Raw genomic sequence first — 15,613 nt, 5'->3', positions numbered from 1 at the left:
TTTCTTTGATTCTTAGGTAATAGAGTATGTTTACTTATGTTAACGGTGACACATTCTAACTTGACTTGTATCTTCAGGCCCCACGGGCGATTTCCACCTATAACTATGGAGGACAGTCACGTAGAGCTGCCTAAGGTATGACGATGTACACGGGAGATGTTACATAATACTCTAAGAGGCTTCATTTTCTTTCAATGCGTTTTTCTTTTTTTTTTCTCATGGGACCTTTATATTTCGAAGATTGTTTTCCACATTAGGACTCGAAAGGGATTCCCCTCAATGGAATGGAGCACTAGACTGCTGGACCAAGAAAGTCTTTCTAATATTTTGATTTGGCTAATACATTCTACTTAATAACCTATTGCACGCTAGGAGAATCCCCTGTTCACGTACATTAGAATGATTAAATGAACTGCGTTTTCGTATATGGCTGCAAAAACTGACAAGCAGAGGGGAAAATTGATTGCTAGAAATCACTTAAATTTGGTATGCACCTGCATGTTAAGTACTGCTTTTAGAGATTATTACGGGCTGCTCTTAGTACATTGTTTTAGATATGGATTATTTTACTCTATTGGAACTTGAACCCGCTATCAGAAATGAAACAAAACCGAGAGCATCATTAGGGTAGAATATGGTATACCTCCATATATGATCGAAAGTCTTTTCTTCTCCTCTTCACGACACAAAATTTTACACTCATATTAAGGGCATTCTTGAACGAGCACACTATTGAATATGGGCAACAAGATGATTAAATTGCGTAAACGATTGCCTGTCAAAGTTTTAACCTGGTTTAATAAACCTAAAAGATACAAACTTTTATTTTACATACAAATTTTCTTAATAAAAACAAATTTACAAGAATTATTAAAACACCAAAAAAGTAATTCAAAATCAAAAATGAAAATAACGTGAAAAAATCTTAAAAAGGATAAAATATAAGAAAAAGAACAATGAATTAAAAAAAATGGGGATCCTACTAACCAAATCCAGAGGAGGAGGGTTGTTATTAGAGATAAATATAAACCTCAGTAAGAGTTATTTCTGCAGGGTCTTAAAATCCATAATTTGTATTGAATGAGTGCTAGATTTTAGTCCCCCAGAGGAGGAGGGTTGTTATTGGAGATAAATATAAACCTCAGTAAGAGTTATTTCTGCAGGGTCTTAAAATCCATAATTTGTATTGAATGAGTGCTAGATTTTAGTCCCCCAACAGCCGAAAAATTAATTTAACAAAGCTTAACTTTAAGCGGTTAACTTTAAACATATTAGTCCAAGCAATTCACGCCACCATGGCAATATTTGGTTGGCCTGTAGAAGACAGAAAATGCGGTTAAAACTCAACAAACGAAAAAAAGTAAAAAAAAGCTTGTAAGAAGTAAAATGTAAGGAAAATAAACCATTAATTAAAGAAAGATGAGAACCCTAGCATTTAATCCCACCGGTGTCCAAGCATCCAATTCCAACAGGCTCCTACCAAGAAAATCCACCAGGGGGGAGGGCTAGCAAGCAATTCCTCCAGGGGGAAGCTTGTTATTAGCAGGAAATTTAAGCGGTATTAGGAGCTATTTCTGAGTGGTTTTAACGGAAATGCCACCTTTCTTTGAGCCAAGTCTATACATATTCACTCCAAGGTTATAAAAACCTAATAATATCACTTTTAGCTGTTGCCCTTTCGATCTCTAGATTTTTTCTAATTGGTCTTGAATTTTAGAGATTGGCCTTGATTTCTTCAGTTTGGTCTTTATTTTTACGAATTCTTTGGGATTTCTATGGTCTGGTCATAACTTGTATGTATTGGTCTTGATTTTTAGATGTTGTCCTTGATTTCTTTGGATTGGTCTTAATTGTTAGAGGTTGGCCAGGATTTCTAGAATTTGGTCTTGGTTTTTACGGTTTGGTCTGGATTTCTATGTATTAGTCATGATTTCTAAGGATTGTTCTGGATTTCTAAATGTTGATCTCTTGATTTTTGGGAGTTCTGTATTTTTAAGCATTGGTTATGACTTCGATGAAGTTGCTCTAGATTTCTACATATTGACCTCTTGACTTCTTCGGATTGGTCTTGATTTTTAGATCTTGGTCTTTTGATCACTTGATTTCTTCATATTGGTCTTGATTTTTAGAGATTGGTCTTGATTTTTTAGAGATTGGAAATGATTTCTTCAGTTAGGTCCTTACTTTTACCAATTCGTTGGGATTTCTAGGGTCTGGTCAATGCTTGTATCTATTGATCTTGATTTTTAGATGTTGGCCTTTGAGTTCTTTGGATTGGTCTTGATTTTTAGAAGTTGACCATGATTTCTAGAGTTTGGTATTGTTTTTTTTTAGTTTAGTCTTGATTTCTTTGCACTGGTCATGATTTCTAAGCAATGATTTGGATTTTTACATGTTGATCTCTTGATTTTTATGGCTTCATCTTGATGTCTATGGTTTGGTCTGGTTTTCTACGATTAACCCTGGTTTTCATGAACTCGCGTGGATTTCTGTGCAGTGATTATGACTTGGCGAAATTCGTCCAGATTTTATTAATTGGTTATGATTTCTAGCGGATTCTTCTGGATTTTTACATACTGATCTCTTGATTTCTTGTGGGGGGGGGGTCTTGATTTCTAAGTTTTGGTCTTCATTTTTATGCATTGGTCTCTTGAATTCAATGGTTTTGCCTGGATATTTAATATTGACCACTATATTTCTTCGGTTTGGTCTTGATTTTTATAGAGATTGACCTTGATTTTTTAAGTTTGGGGTTGATTTCTATGAATTGATTTGGATTTCATGCGGTTGGTCCTGACTTGTATGTATTGTTCTACATTTTTAAGGATTATTATGGATTTCTATATATGGATCTGACGAGTTTTGTGGTTTTGTCTGGATTTCTATGCATTGTTTATGATTTATATGGGGTCACTGCAGATTTCTACAAATAGGTCTATTGATTTCTTCGGGTTGGTCTTGATTTTAAGAGGTTGGTCCTGATTTCTTCAGTTTGGTTTGTATTTTTGTGAATTCGTTGGGATTTCTAATTATTACTCATGATTTTTAGATGTTGCTCAATTTGGTCTTAATTCTTAGAGTTTGGTCTCGATTTCTATTTATTGGTATTGATTTTTAAGAATTATTCTTAATTTCTACATATTGATCTATTGATTTTTGTGAGTTCGTCTGGATTTTTCTGCGTTTGTCTTGATTTCTATGGGCTTGCTTTAGATTTCTAAATATGGACCACTTGATTTCTTCGGTTTAGTCTTGAATTTTAGAAGTTGGCCTTGAGTTTTTGGTTTGGCCTTAACTTTTTTAATTTCGTCTAGATTTCTATAGCTTGGTCATAATTTGTATGTATTGATCATGATTTTTAGATTTTGCCCTTGATTTCTTTGAATTGTTCTTGATTTTAGAGATTGACCTTGATTTTTCGAGATTTGGTTTTAGTTTTTACGGTTTGGTATAGGTTTCTATGCACTGGCTATGATTTCTGCAGTTCAATCTTGATTTCTATGAATTGGTTTTGAATTCGAAAAATTGTACTGGATTTCTAGATATTAATCTCTTGATTACTTCAGATCGGTCTTCATATCTATGGCTTGGTCTGATTAATTGGTTATGATTTCTCTGTATTGGTCTTGATTTTAGTGGTTACCCTCGATTCCTATTGTTTGTTCACGATTTCTATGACTTTGCCTGGATTTCTAGGGCTTGGTCTTGATGTTCATGGGTTGGTCTGGGTTTCTACATATCGAGGTAATAAGGAAAAGGCTTATTTGATAAAATGTTTTAAATTTTGCAGTGTATAAGCCATTTAGTGTCACAGGCTTGGAATTGCGATGTAACATCGCAATCTAACATTGAAATGGAAACTGTCTGCTGTTCAAATAAAAACAATGGTTATTTTTTCGCTTATAAATTAATTTTTGAGGGGAAAATGTTGAAAAACCCTTAGGTGTGATAATATGACCCAGAATGGTGTCATTGGGGCTGGCACATTGTGCTTTGCGTACATCGTACAAGGCTAGCTTCAAGTGCTAGGAGTCATCAAAAGAAACCCTAAATGGGATTTTGTTTTAAGTTTAAATGATCGATTCTTGTAAACGAATATTTTTTAGCAGGAAAATGCTCAAAAATGCCATATATGTGATATTTCTTGCTAGAGGGTTTCGTTTTTCAGCCATTGAAAGTCACAGTCTGGGAATTGTTATAGAACGTCACAGTAGAGCAAAGAAATGGTAATTTTCCGCTACTCAAATAAAAACAATGGTAATTGTTTAGAAGATCAATTTAATTTTGAGAGAAAAAGGTTGAAGACGCTTACGTGTCATAATGTGTGCTAGAAAGGTGTCATCGTGGGGCTGGTACATTCTGCTACGTTTACCTCAATTGCTAAGAGTCATCAGAAGAAACGCTAATGGGGATTTTTTTTTTCCATTCAGTTTAAACGATTGATTCTAGTGTGAACCAATAAATATTCGTTATGGTAAAGTGTAAATGAATTGCAGGAAAATCTTCAAAAAATGTCATATATGCGATAATGCCTGCTAGAGAGTGCCGTGAGTCAGCCATTGGTTGTCATGGGCTTGGGATTGCCGTGGAACATCACAATCTAACAAGTAAATGGTAAGTTCCCCCTGTTCAAATAAAAACAATGGTCAATTTTAGTTTATAAATTTAGTTTTGAGAGAAAAAGGTTGAAGACCCTTATTTGTGATAATGTGTGCCAAAACGTCGTCATTGGGGGGCTGGTACATTTTGCCACGCTAAGATTTATTGATAAGAGGCCTCAGAAGAAAAACTAATGGGGATGCTTTTTTCTATTCAGTTTAAACGATTGATTCTATTGTAAACAAATGAATATACCCTATAGTAAAGTGTAAACGAATTGCATGAAAATGCTCAAAAAATGTAATCTGTGCGAAAATGCCTGCTAGAGAGTACCGTGAGTCAGCCATTGGTTTTCATGGGCTTGGAACTGCAATGGAACATCACAATATAACAAGGAAATGGTAAGTTTCCGCTACCCAAACAATAACAATGGTTATTTTTAGTTTAAAAATTTTATTTTAAGGGAAACATCTTGAAAAACCCTTAGGTATGAATAGCCACGCCAGAATGGTGTCAACGGGGGGCTGGTACATTGTGCAACACTGGCCTCAATGGCTAGGAGTCATTAGAAGAAACGCTTATAGGGATTTCTTATTAAGTTAATCAAACAATTCTAGTGTTAACGAATACTGTCGACGAAAAAAGCCCAAACAATGTCATTTGTCTGATAATGCCTATTAGAGAGTGCCAACTGTCAGTCATTTAATGTCAATGGCCGGGAATTGCTTGGACTTGGACTAAAGTTTTACAGATTAAAGTTAAATTGGGAGGTTTTAAAATAATTTTTCGACTGGGGGGAGTGAAATCTTACGCTCAGTCAAAGAAACGAGGTATTCTCGTTAAAAGCCCTCAAAAATATCTTAGTGTGGCCTAAATTTGTCTCTAATAACAATTCTCCGCTCTGTAATTGCTTGCTAAGGTGGGCTAGCCACATATTGTCGCGATGGCGGGAATTTGCATAGCCTTTGCTCAAAGAAACAGGGGCATTTTCATTAAACTCACTCAGGAATACCTCCTTATAGGGCTTAAACTTGCCTCTATTAACAAGCCCCCTGGTGAAAATGCTTGCTAAACCCTCTTCCCTTGTCGCATTGTTTTCTAGGAGCATGGTGGAATTGGATGCTAGGAGACCAGTGGGATTGAATGCTTGAGTTCTCGCCTGTCATTAATTCATAGTTCTTTCTGCTTATCTTTTAACCCTTATAAGCTTTTTGTCACGTTTTGCTTTTTCGTTTGTTGAGATTTAACTGATTTTTCTGTATTTTACGGGCCAGCCACGTATTGCCATGGTTGCGTCAATTGCTTGGATTAACATATTCTACAGATTAAAGTTAAAATGGGAGGTGTTAAATGAATTTTTCGGCCATGGGGGAATGAAATATAACACTCAGTCAAAAGAAAGGAGGGATTTTCATTAAGACTCCTCAGAAATAACTCTTAATAAGGTTTAAGTTTATCTCTATTAACAACCCTCCTGCTCTGGAGCTGGTTGGTACGAACCCAACCTGTCTTTGATTCATGGTTCTTTTTTATTATATTTTATCCTTCATAAGCTTTTTTCACGTTTTTTTTATTCTGTTTTAGTAATTCTTGTAAATTTCTTTTTATTAATAAAATCTGTATGTACAATAAAAGTTTGTATCTTGTGGATCTATTGATCCAGGTTAAAAATTCATTAGGTAATCGTTTACATAATTTAATCATCTGGTAGCACATGTACATTGGTATGCTCGTTCAAAATTGCCCTTAATATAAGTGTAAATTTCTGTGTAGTGAAGAGGAAAAGAAATAACTTTTGATCATATATAAAAATGTACCATATTCTACCCATAATTATTATCTTGCTTTTATTTCATTTCTGATAGCAAGTTCAAGTTCAAATAGAGTAAAAGACTATTTTTTAAATACATACGCTAAGAACAACCCACAATATTATCTGACAACACAGTCTGAGAGCATTACTTATCATGCAGATGCGTACCAAATTTAAATCATTTCTAGTAATTGATTTGCCCCTCATCCTGTCATTTGTTGCATCCACATAGGAGCACAAAATTCATTTAATCATTCTAGCATCCTCGAAAAGCGGTTCTCCAAGCTTGTAATAGTTTATCATGTAGAACGTATTAGCCGAATTATAAAGACTGTCTAGGTCCAGGTATCTAGCACTCCATTCCATTGGGATAATCACTTTCGAGTTCTAATATGGACAGCAAATCTTTGGACTGTAAAGGTTCCCTGAGAAAAAAAAGAAAAACCTGTTGAAAGAAAATAAAATCTCCTAAAGATTTATGCAACATCACACGTGTACCTCGTCATTACGTAACACCCCACGTGTATGTTCTCTGCAGTTATAAGCAGGAACCCCAACGGGGACCGAAGAAACAAGTCACGTAAGAATGCGTCATCCTTAGCATAAGGAAACATTCCTTATTACATAAGTATCAAAGTAATCTTAAAACTTTTTGAAAAATGTCTTGTCAGTGAAATTGGCTGCTGAACCCTCTCCCCCAGATGAAATTGGATGCTAAAACTTCGATGGATTTTGATACTAGGGCCCCCGGTGGTTAGGTATGGGGCCCGGTTAATTTCGGTGCAAGGGTCCCTGATTGAATTGGATGCAAGGGGTAATAAGTTAGGTGACTTTTGAAATTGGATGCTAAGGTCCCCCCCCCCGTGGAAGTGGATGCTAGAGCCCCCGGTGAAATTGGATGCAAGGTTCCCCATTGGAATTAGTTTCTAGGGGGCTCAGCTACAATTTCTGGGTAGGGCCCCCAACGGAATCGGATGCTAGGACCCCCGGTGGTTGGGTTAGGAGCCCGATGAAATTTGATGCTAGGTGTCCATTTTATTTGTTTTTTAGGTGGCTCCGGTAGTTAGGTGAGGTGTCTGGTAAAAATTCGATGCTAGGGCCCCCGCTGGTTAGTTTAAGGGGCCGGGTGAAATTGAATGCAAGGGCCCAAAAGATTAGGGCTCATTTAAACTTTTTTTTAAGCTTTTTAAGAAGTAAAAATATATCACCCTAATAACATACTGTTTTTTCACATTTCTGAAAAACAAAAAAAAGGAGTACCATTCTGTTTAAGGGGTCAAAAGACTTCTTGATAAGCTACTAGTTTCAAAGAATATACTCCCATGCAGTCGTGTATTTCTCCTCGAAGATTTTTTTTATTCTGACATTTAGTGGTCATGAACAATTTAAAACAAATCCAAGTTGAATTAAAAAAAAACAACAAGTATTTGCATAAAATATCGAAGTTAAATTCTTTCTAATATGAACCATTTTAAATACGATAGATATTTGTACTTTTTCCAACCTTTTCATTGATTTACGCTAAGATCTGATTTTGCTTTCATGATAGATTATTAGAAAGTATAAAAAAAGTAGCACAGCAATAGTTACTAGCAGCATTCTTTTAGACATACTCTTCTCATTTATTAAAGAAAATTCTACAGCCTTACTGATATCCTATTTTTCTAGATAAATCTAACTAAAATGCATTAAGCCAACTGATTTGCATGTTGCGACAAAAAACAACGCAAAATTGGGACTTAGTAATGTTACGCCTAAGAGTGGATGAGTGATGGGATGAGTGTGACCCTAACCTCTGTTTCGTTGATTGGAATCTTAGCGTCACTCTTTACTCACAAAAAAATAATAAAACAATTTTTCTGGGTTTTGAGGGGTCAGGGTGGAAGAATTTGTTTGAAAATGAAAATTAAGAAGACTAATTCAATTAGAATAGGGTAAAGAGGTGATGCTAAGAAACGACGAAATCAATAGTCATCCGAGTAGATTTACCTATGTGTGTAGAACTATTTGTAAAGATGATATATGAAATGAAGGGGTATGTCCGGGTAGAATACCCGAGACACAGCAAATTTTTTCGCAGTTGAAAATTTGGAAGAATTGGAAAGTAAGTCTTCAAATTAAGATTAGGTTTTTGTATAAAAAGTAAACGACAGGACCCAAGAATGGTTTTTTAACGCGGGTGTATAAAGATGCTATGAAAATGTTGATAAAACTATATATTAACACAGTATTCAGATAGCCAAGAAACAAAACTTACCTCTTTAATTAGAATTTCATCCTCAATCCAAATATGACATTTGTTTCTATTGTAAATTAAAATTCAACCTTATCTATATATCCTTAACCAAAAACACAGCCCACATTATATATTTCCCATACATTTATTGACCCTCGATTTTGGCTATATAAAGGGCTTAAAATTTAATTTGCGACGGAAACGAATATCATATTTGGATTCAAAATAAAATTTTGATTATAGAGGTAAGTTTGATTCTTGACTGTCTGAACACCCTGATATTATATAGGTTTACCAAGGTTTTGTGGCATTTTAATTTTTTTCCAGAGAAATTGCTCAAGAACGATTTTACCTTTCCTGATCGACTTTATGTTTTAAGAGAAATGGCCAAAACTTGTTTATTTACTTGAGGAAGAACTAATTTGGTACAAAGGTGAAAATACTAAGAATATTAGAAAGTCCCACTCACCCAAAGACTCAATTTCAGCATACTTAGCAGGAGACACCAAAGAGAACATTTCCGTCTTGCAAATACTTGAACAAGCATTATTCAAGGTCTGCTTTATTTTATGCTTAGACAGCCCAGATTGAGAGAGACGAGCCTCAGCATATATTTTTGTTTTTGGTGTTTGCTTGAAAACGTGAGAAAACTCCTCCAATAATGTGAAGCTTAGCCTTTTCTTCCAAATATTAGTGACGTGAATAGTTGCATCAGGAAATATTCCTTTGAGCTGGAATTAAGGCAAATATAATGAAACTTTAAGGAACCAAACATAGTTCTACTTTAAAGTATTTTTCATGACCGACTCGAAATTTGTTTCATTTCCATTCTTTGTGATGGCGTTAACCTTCAAGAAACTATGAAAATTTTGAAAAAAAACTGCCACTAAACAGAAAAAAAAGATTATTATCCTGTACTTCCTTTTCATGAATTGCCCCTAAAGAGAAAAAAAGATAAATAAGGCGGCACAAGACCCTTAAGGTCTGAACCAGCGGTTCTAATCTCCATCTCAAGGCACCTCAGCCAGGAAGTGCAACTGGGGAATGAGGGCCAGCCATCCAGTGCTTTTGCACACCCTTCCTGTTTACCTTCCCTGGATTTCTCCAGGTACCCATTTAAAGCTTGGTCGACTCTGGCTGAGCTTACAGAGTCATGCTATTGACCCCCGTCCCAAACCAGAAAAGAGAAAAAGAGAAGCTACTTCCCTATACTCCCTTTTTAAGATTTGCTACAGTTTTACTAGTCAGGGAATACAATTAGTCAATGCAATTTTGGCCTTCTTAATTGTTCAAGAACAATTGGTTTGACAAAATCTTCCCATTGAAAAAACAAAAACAACTGACAAATAAACATACATCCAGAAAAAGCATCCTCCTGATAAATCTTCTCGAAAAAATGCAAAATTTTACAATCCCGCAGATAGGGTTTCGGTATCTCTGCAGTAGGAGAGTTCCTTATATGTTGAGTTTGATAGCATAAAGTCCATCAAGGCACTCACTCTTTTAGGTTTGTTTTGTTTAATCTTAAATTTTTTTCATATTTATATTCAGGATAAAAGCCATTTTTTTTCTATATTTTGTTATCAATGCTCTTGCTTTATGTTTTCGATTTCTGTTAACAAAGGTCACTCCTTACTTACAGATTGTTACTACGAACTCTATGAAACGTTTAATTTCAGCTTAACATAATTAAATCTAAATAGATAATCAAGCAGCAAGGTAATAGATACTGATATAACAGATGTAAAATAACTATAAATTATATATTTGAAAGAATATATTCAAAACAAGTCAAAATTTAATTGAATATTCAGATCAAACTTTTTTTAATTTAGTTATAAATTTATGCCTGCCTCTGTAATCTTTATTGATGAAGTGATAATTTATTTCAATTTCTTTTCCGTTGGGTGTCCATTTAATCTTTGAAAGTAATATTCGGTTGTTTTAAAGTTTGAATTATTATAGGACTTTATTTCTTCTCGCCTTAAATTTTAATTAGACTCTTTAATTTTCTTTGAGAAGCTCATTATTTGGAAAGTTTCTTAAGAATTAATTACTGTTCGTTTTTGATTGCCAAAGTCTCATCATTGGTTAATATAATGAATGTTTCTCAAGTTATTCAAGTTTTCTGCTTAGGAATTAAAAATCAGATTTTAGCTTAGATTCTTAAGTTGAATAAAGCAAACTAAGAGCTGCCTCTGATTAGATTAAATAAAATTTATTTAAATTTGGTTTAAGTTAAATTTGAAATTTGATTAAATAATGGTTTTAACCGTTCTTGAGATATTGCAAGTAGCATCTTTTGACAAGTTGGATGCATGCAGTGCCTTTAAGTTCAGCACTCCCCTCAGCATTCTCTTCGAATTTTATAGAGTCTTTAGAGTTAGTCTAACATCCCCCAAGCATTCCCAGAAGTCATTCATTTTGTACCATTAACAATTCCTGAAACTAATATAGATACAACAGTTTGAAAACCTAGATGCACCTAGTGTCTTGCGATTGAGTGAAATATTCCCCCCAAAAGCTGTCTTAAAGTGTCAACTTAATAACTTATGTAATTCCTGAGATATTGCACATACAACTTTTTGAGTCACAGTTAAAATTAGTTATAGTGACAACTAGTCACTACTGTAGTTGCAAGTAGTTACAGTTCAAGCCAGAAATAGTTACAGTCACAAGTTATCGCAGTTGCGAGTAGTTGTAGTTGCAAGTTGTCAAAGACGTTGTTGCAGGCACTCGTAGTGACAGTCACAGTCACAGGTTGTCTCAGTTGCAGACGAAGATAGTCGCAGCCGCAAGTAGTCACAGCGGCAGTCCCAAGCAATTACAGTCGTAGTTGGAAGAAGTCGAAGTTGCAAGTGTTGGCATTCGCAAGTAGTCTTAGTCACACTAGAAAGTAGTCATAGTCGCAAGCAGTTTCAGTCGCAAAAAGTCAGAGTTGCAATCGTAGTAACAGTAGACTAATGGCTGCAGTATCCATGAGAGTTTTGACTTAAAACCCTTAGCCGTTCCTAAAATATTGCATATGGATCTTTTTAATAACTCAAACAGTTTCTCTTGATTTAGTTCAATATTCTCTGATGTTTCACCTTCATGCCCTTAGCCTTTACGGGCCCACCCAGGTTTAAAATTTCCTCTTTTCCCGACAATAAATCCTGTATTTAAACCATGGCAAAACCGTATTATTTAAAACTCTCTCCCTGAAAGTTGGGGGGCGATTACGTTCTTCCCGTAGGCTTAGTTGTTAGACCTTTTTACTATTCTGAAGAAGATGGCTATCTAAAAATTTTCATCAGTAATGAAGGGGCAATCTAAAAATAGTAGAGAGGAGGATAACTGGTTTCCATTTACTCATTTTTCAGCATCCCCCTCAACATGCTCTGAAATTTTAAACTTAGTACCCTCACAAATAGCTGACATACATAGAATACGCCCTTTTGACGACTAACATGCAAAAAGTGCATTTTGATTTATTTTATTTTTTTAACTCCCCTCGGCATCATTTGATAGTTTTATCTTACTCTTTTAAGTCATTTCGTAGACCTAGGATCAAAAATGCCCTTTTTCTCCAAAGAAACTATTTGTTCAAACAATGGGCAGCTATTATATATTACAGCCCCCCCTAGGGGCTTTGGGGGTTATGTCACCCCTGGAGGCAGTGGAGGTAGTTGCAGCAGCCATCGTAAGTAGTCACAATTTCAAGTAGTCAAAATCATAGCTGCAGATAGTTACAGTCACAAGTAGCTCTAGTTCCATGTGAAGTGACTCTGGGAATAAAAGGCAAAGAGATAATACTTTGAAGCCTCATGGCTCTTTATCTTAGACAAAGCTAGGGCATTGCCTCTGAAACAAATCGATTCTAGCCCCCAAATCACGTTTTCATTATTACTTTGATTTTTAGATACATTCAATTTGTTGGTTTAATTGAAGCAACGCAATCAGCAAACAATTATCTTTATTGTGTCAGCACATTACAGTTCTTTATTTTGTATTTAGAAAGTTAACAGTGATAAAAAAAAAGTAATAAAAACATAAGAAGTCATCATGCTAATGACTTCAAACGAATGTCATTTTGTTTATATAGAACAACCAAGGAACTCCCCTATTTGCTCCAACAAATATTGCACTTTGTCACCTGTTAAACCCTAAGTCTGAAAATAAATTCCAATATGTTGTCGATTCATAGTTTATTTTACCGTTGTGTAGTCAAGCTGCCAAAGCCTGTTTATTCTAAGAATCTTCCTGCAATCACTTTTTTCGTCAGTAATACTACATAAATTAATCTAAGGAAATAGCTAGTAATGCACAATAGTATATTTCAAAATTTAGTATGACTTGATTGCTAAAGAATATATCCATCGCTGAATTCACAAGTAAAAACTTTACAAATAAATATGGTATGAAGGGAAGTCTATCTTGATGACATACTGAATGGCTTCGCAGGATGCCATTTTGTCTCGGTATGATCTGAATCACTTCGCACTCATCACTCCTACCTCCCCAATTATCGTCTGCGGTGCAGGTGCGTTAGGGTATAGGGTGGTGAGGTGGAGCGTCATGGGGTATATTGTAATGTGGTGATAAAAGGTGAAACATGGTACAACGAAGCGTAAAAGAGGGTATTGTGTGCATTTTGGAGTATGACCCAGCGTTGTATGGTTTAAGGTGGTGGTGTGATTTGTTGGAATATGGTGTGAGAAGGCTTATAACAGCACAGCTTAGCGTTAAGGTAGTTCTTTTGGGTGTGCAGTAGGAGGTAAAAAGTGAGCACCTCCTTGTTTAAATTATTCTTTTGCTTACAATCTAGTTTCTAAGTTGATTGGACTACTTTTTCACTAAATAAAAACAAAGAATAGGGAAACAAACAAAAAGAAAGAATTGGGAAAGAACTTCTTATCGTATTTTCACCTGGATAATTTAGCATTACAAAACTTGGTCGCGAATTTAGCATTACAAAACTTTTACGGAGCGAAAGCGGAACTAAATGTAGTTTTTAGTTGAAACGGAAATTTTTCAACTTTCTACACTAGAATCAAAAAATCAATAAAAGCAAACTGTTCTGGCGTCTCTTTTTTTAGTGTATTAAAAAAAAAAATTCTAGTGATTCTGTTTTTAGTCACATGATATTTCCAACTGTTTAGGAAAAGGGAAAAAAAAATACATACCCATTCTTTAAGGTCTTCTTTGAGTCTATGATAATTGATAACATCATTCAAATCGATCAAAGGATACATATTCGTTAGCTCCATCTTCAGCTTAAAATGATGAGATTCGGGTTCTGAAAATTTAAAAGTTATTAATTAATGAGGGCTTAGTTTTATTATTTCAAATTACCAAGAAAAAAGATTTAGCTGATCCGGGACGAGACTAATTAATTCCGTAAAAATAATTTTTGTAGTTGACCATTGCGTTTGATAAATTCTTCGTCTTGATTCAAGGATTCAGCCACTGGGTAAATAAGTACTTGAATTTCTTTTTTGTTTCCTTATGCAGTTCTGCATGTAAGAAAAAGATTAATTGTATTTTGTATCACCTTTGTGCACTTAAATAAAAAAAAACAAGTTTTTTTAACTGAAAGAAAGGAGTGACATTAAAACTTGAAACGAACAGAAATTATTCTGAATATGAAAGGGGCTGTCCCCTCCTCAATGCCTCGATCTTTACGTGAAAGTTTGACTATTAGTTACAACTCTACTTTTAAAACAATAAAAACATTAGCATGAAGAGTGAGGCGTTCAGGAGGGGAGGTCCCCTTTCATATACGTAATAAGTTCTATTCGTTTTAAGTTTTAATGTCACTCCTTACTTTCAGTTAAAAAAATCTAGTTTTTTTTTATCTATTTAGCTTCTGAACGTTTTTCAACTAAGGCCGGTTCGAATTTGGCTCACCGTACATGAAAAATCACAAAAATAAAATTTGCATATTAATTTTGGCATATTTATTCCGAATAATTTATTCCGAATTCTGGCTTTATTCTGGCTAAATTTTGATTGTTTACTAAAATTGAAACAAGGGGACAATTTAACTAGAATAGAACACTTTTTATGGCGCTTGGTATTAACCAAGTGACATATAGTAATCGTAAATCTGTCGTTCTGTCGGTCTGTCTGTCTGTCCCGGTTTTGCTACTTTAGGCACGTCCAGGTAAGTTAGAATGATGAAATTTGGCAGGCGTATCAGAAACCGGACCATATTAAATTAGAAATAGTTTTTTTCCTGATTGGACCATCTGGGGGGGGGAGTGGGGGGCCGGTTAATTTGGAAAAATAGAAAAAATGAAGTATTTTTAACTTGCGAACGGGTGATTGGATCTTAATGAAATTTGATGTTTGGAAGGATATCGTGTCTCAGAGCTCTTATTTTAAATCCCCACCTGATCTGGTGACATTGAGGGAGTTGGAGGGGGAGCCTAAAATCTTTGAAAATGCTTAGAGTGGAGGGATCGGGATGAAACTTGGTGGGACAATAAGCAGACGTCCTTGATACGTGATTGACATAACCAGAACGGATCTGCTCTCTTTGGGGGAGTTGGGGGAGGGGGGTGTAATCTGAAAAATAAGAAAAAAAAATGAAGTTTTTTAACTTACGAAGGAGTGATTGGATCTTAATGATATTTGGATATTGGAAGGATATTGTGTCTCAAGCTGTTATTTTAAATCCTGACCGAATCCGGTGACATTGGGGAGAGTTGGGGGGACCTAAAATCTTGAAAAATGCTTAGAGTGGAGGGATCGGGATGAAACTTGGTGGGAAAAATAAGCACAAGTCCTAGATACGTGATTGACATAACCGGAACGGATCCTCTCTCTTTGGAGGAGTTGGGGGGGCTAGGGTTAAATCTGAAAAATTAGAAAACATGAGGTATTTTTAACTTACGAAGGAGTGATCATATCTTAATGAAAATTTATATTTAGAAGAACCTCGTAGCTCAGATATCTGATTTTAAATCCCAACTGGATCCAGT

The 15,613-nt window shown here is 35.2% G+C and overlaps 1 protein-coding gene across 3 annotated transcripts in view; it reads right to left on the bottom strand.

Moving 5' to 3' along the window:
- The window catches only part of LOC136025429 (mucin-2-like), a 163,589-nt gene that overhangs the window by 91,268 nt on the left and 56,708 nt on the right, over positions 1-15,613 (bottom strand). For all 3 annotated transcript variants that reach the window (XM_065701458.1, XM_065701461.1, XM_065701460.1), the window contains exons 3-4: positions 13,814-13,926; positions 9,118-9,379 (exon numbers count right to left, since the gene is read on the bottom strand). In XM_065701458.1, the coding sequence (XP_065557530.1) occupies positions 9,118-9,379; positions 13,814-13,926 (375 nt within the window). The remainder of the gene's footprint in view (positions 1-9,117; positions 9,380-13,813; positions 13,927-15,613) is intronic.

The sequence above is a fragment of the Artemia franciscana genome, chromosome 3 (genome assembly GCF_032884065.1).
Source record: "Artemia franciscana chromosome 3, ASM3288406v1, whole genome shotgun sequence".
NCBI lineage: Eukaryota > Metazoa > Arthropoda > Branchiopoda > Anostraca > Artemiidae > Artemia > Artemia franciscana.
Note: the sequence above shows the minus strand (reverse complement) of the source record. Positions and strands in the feature narration are given on the sequence as shown.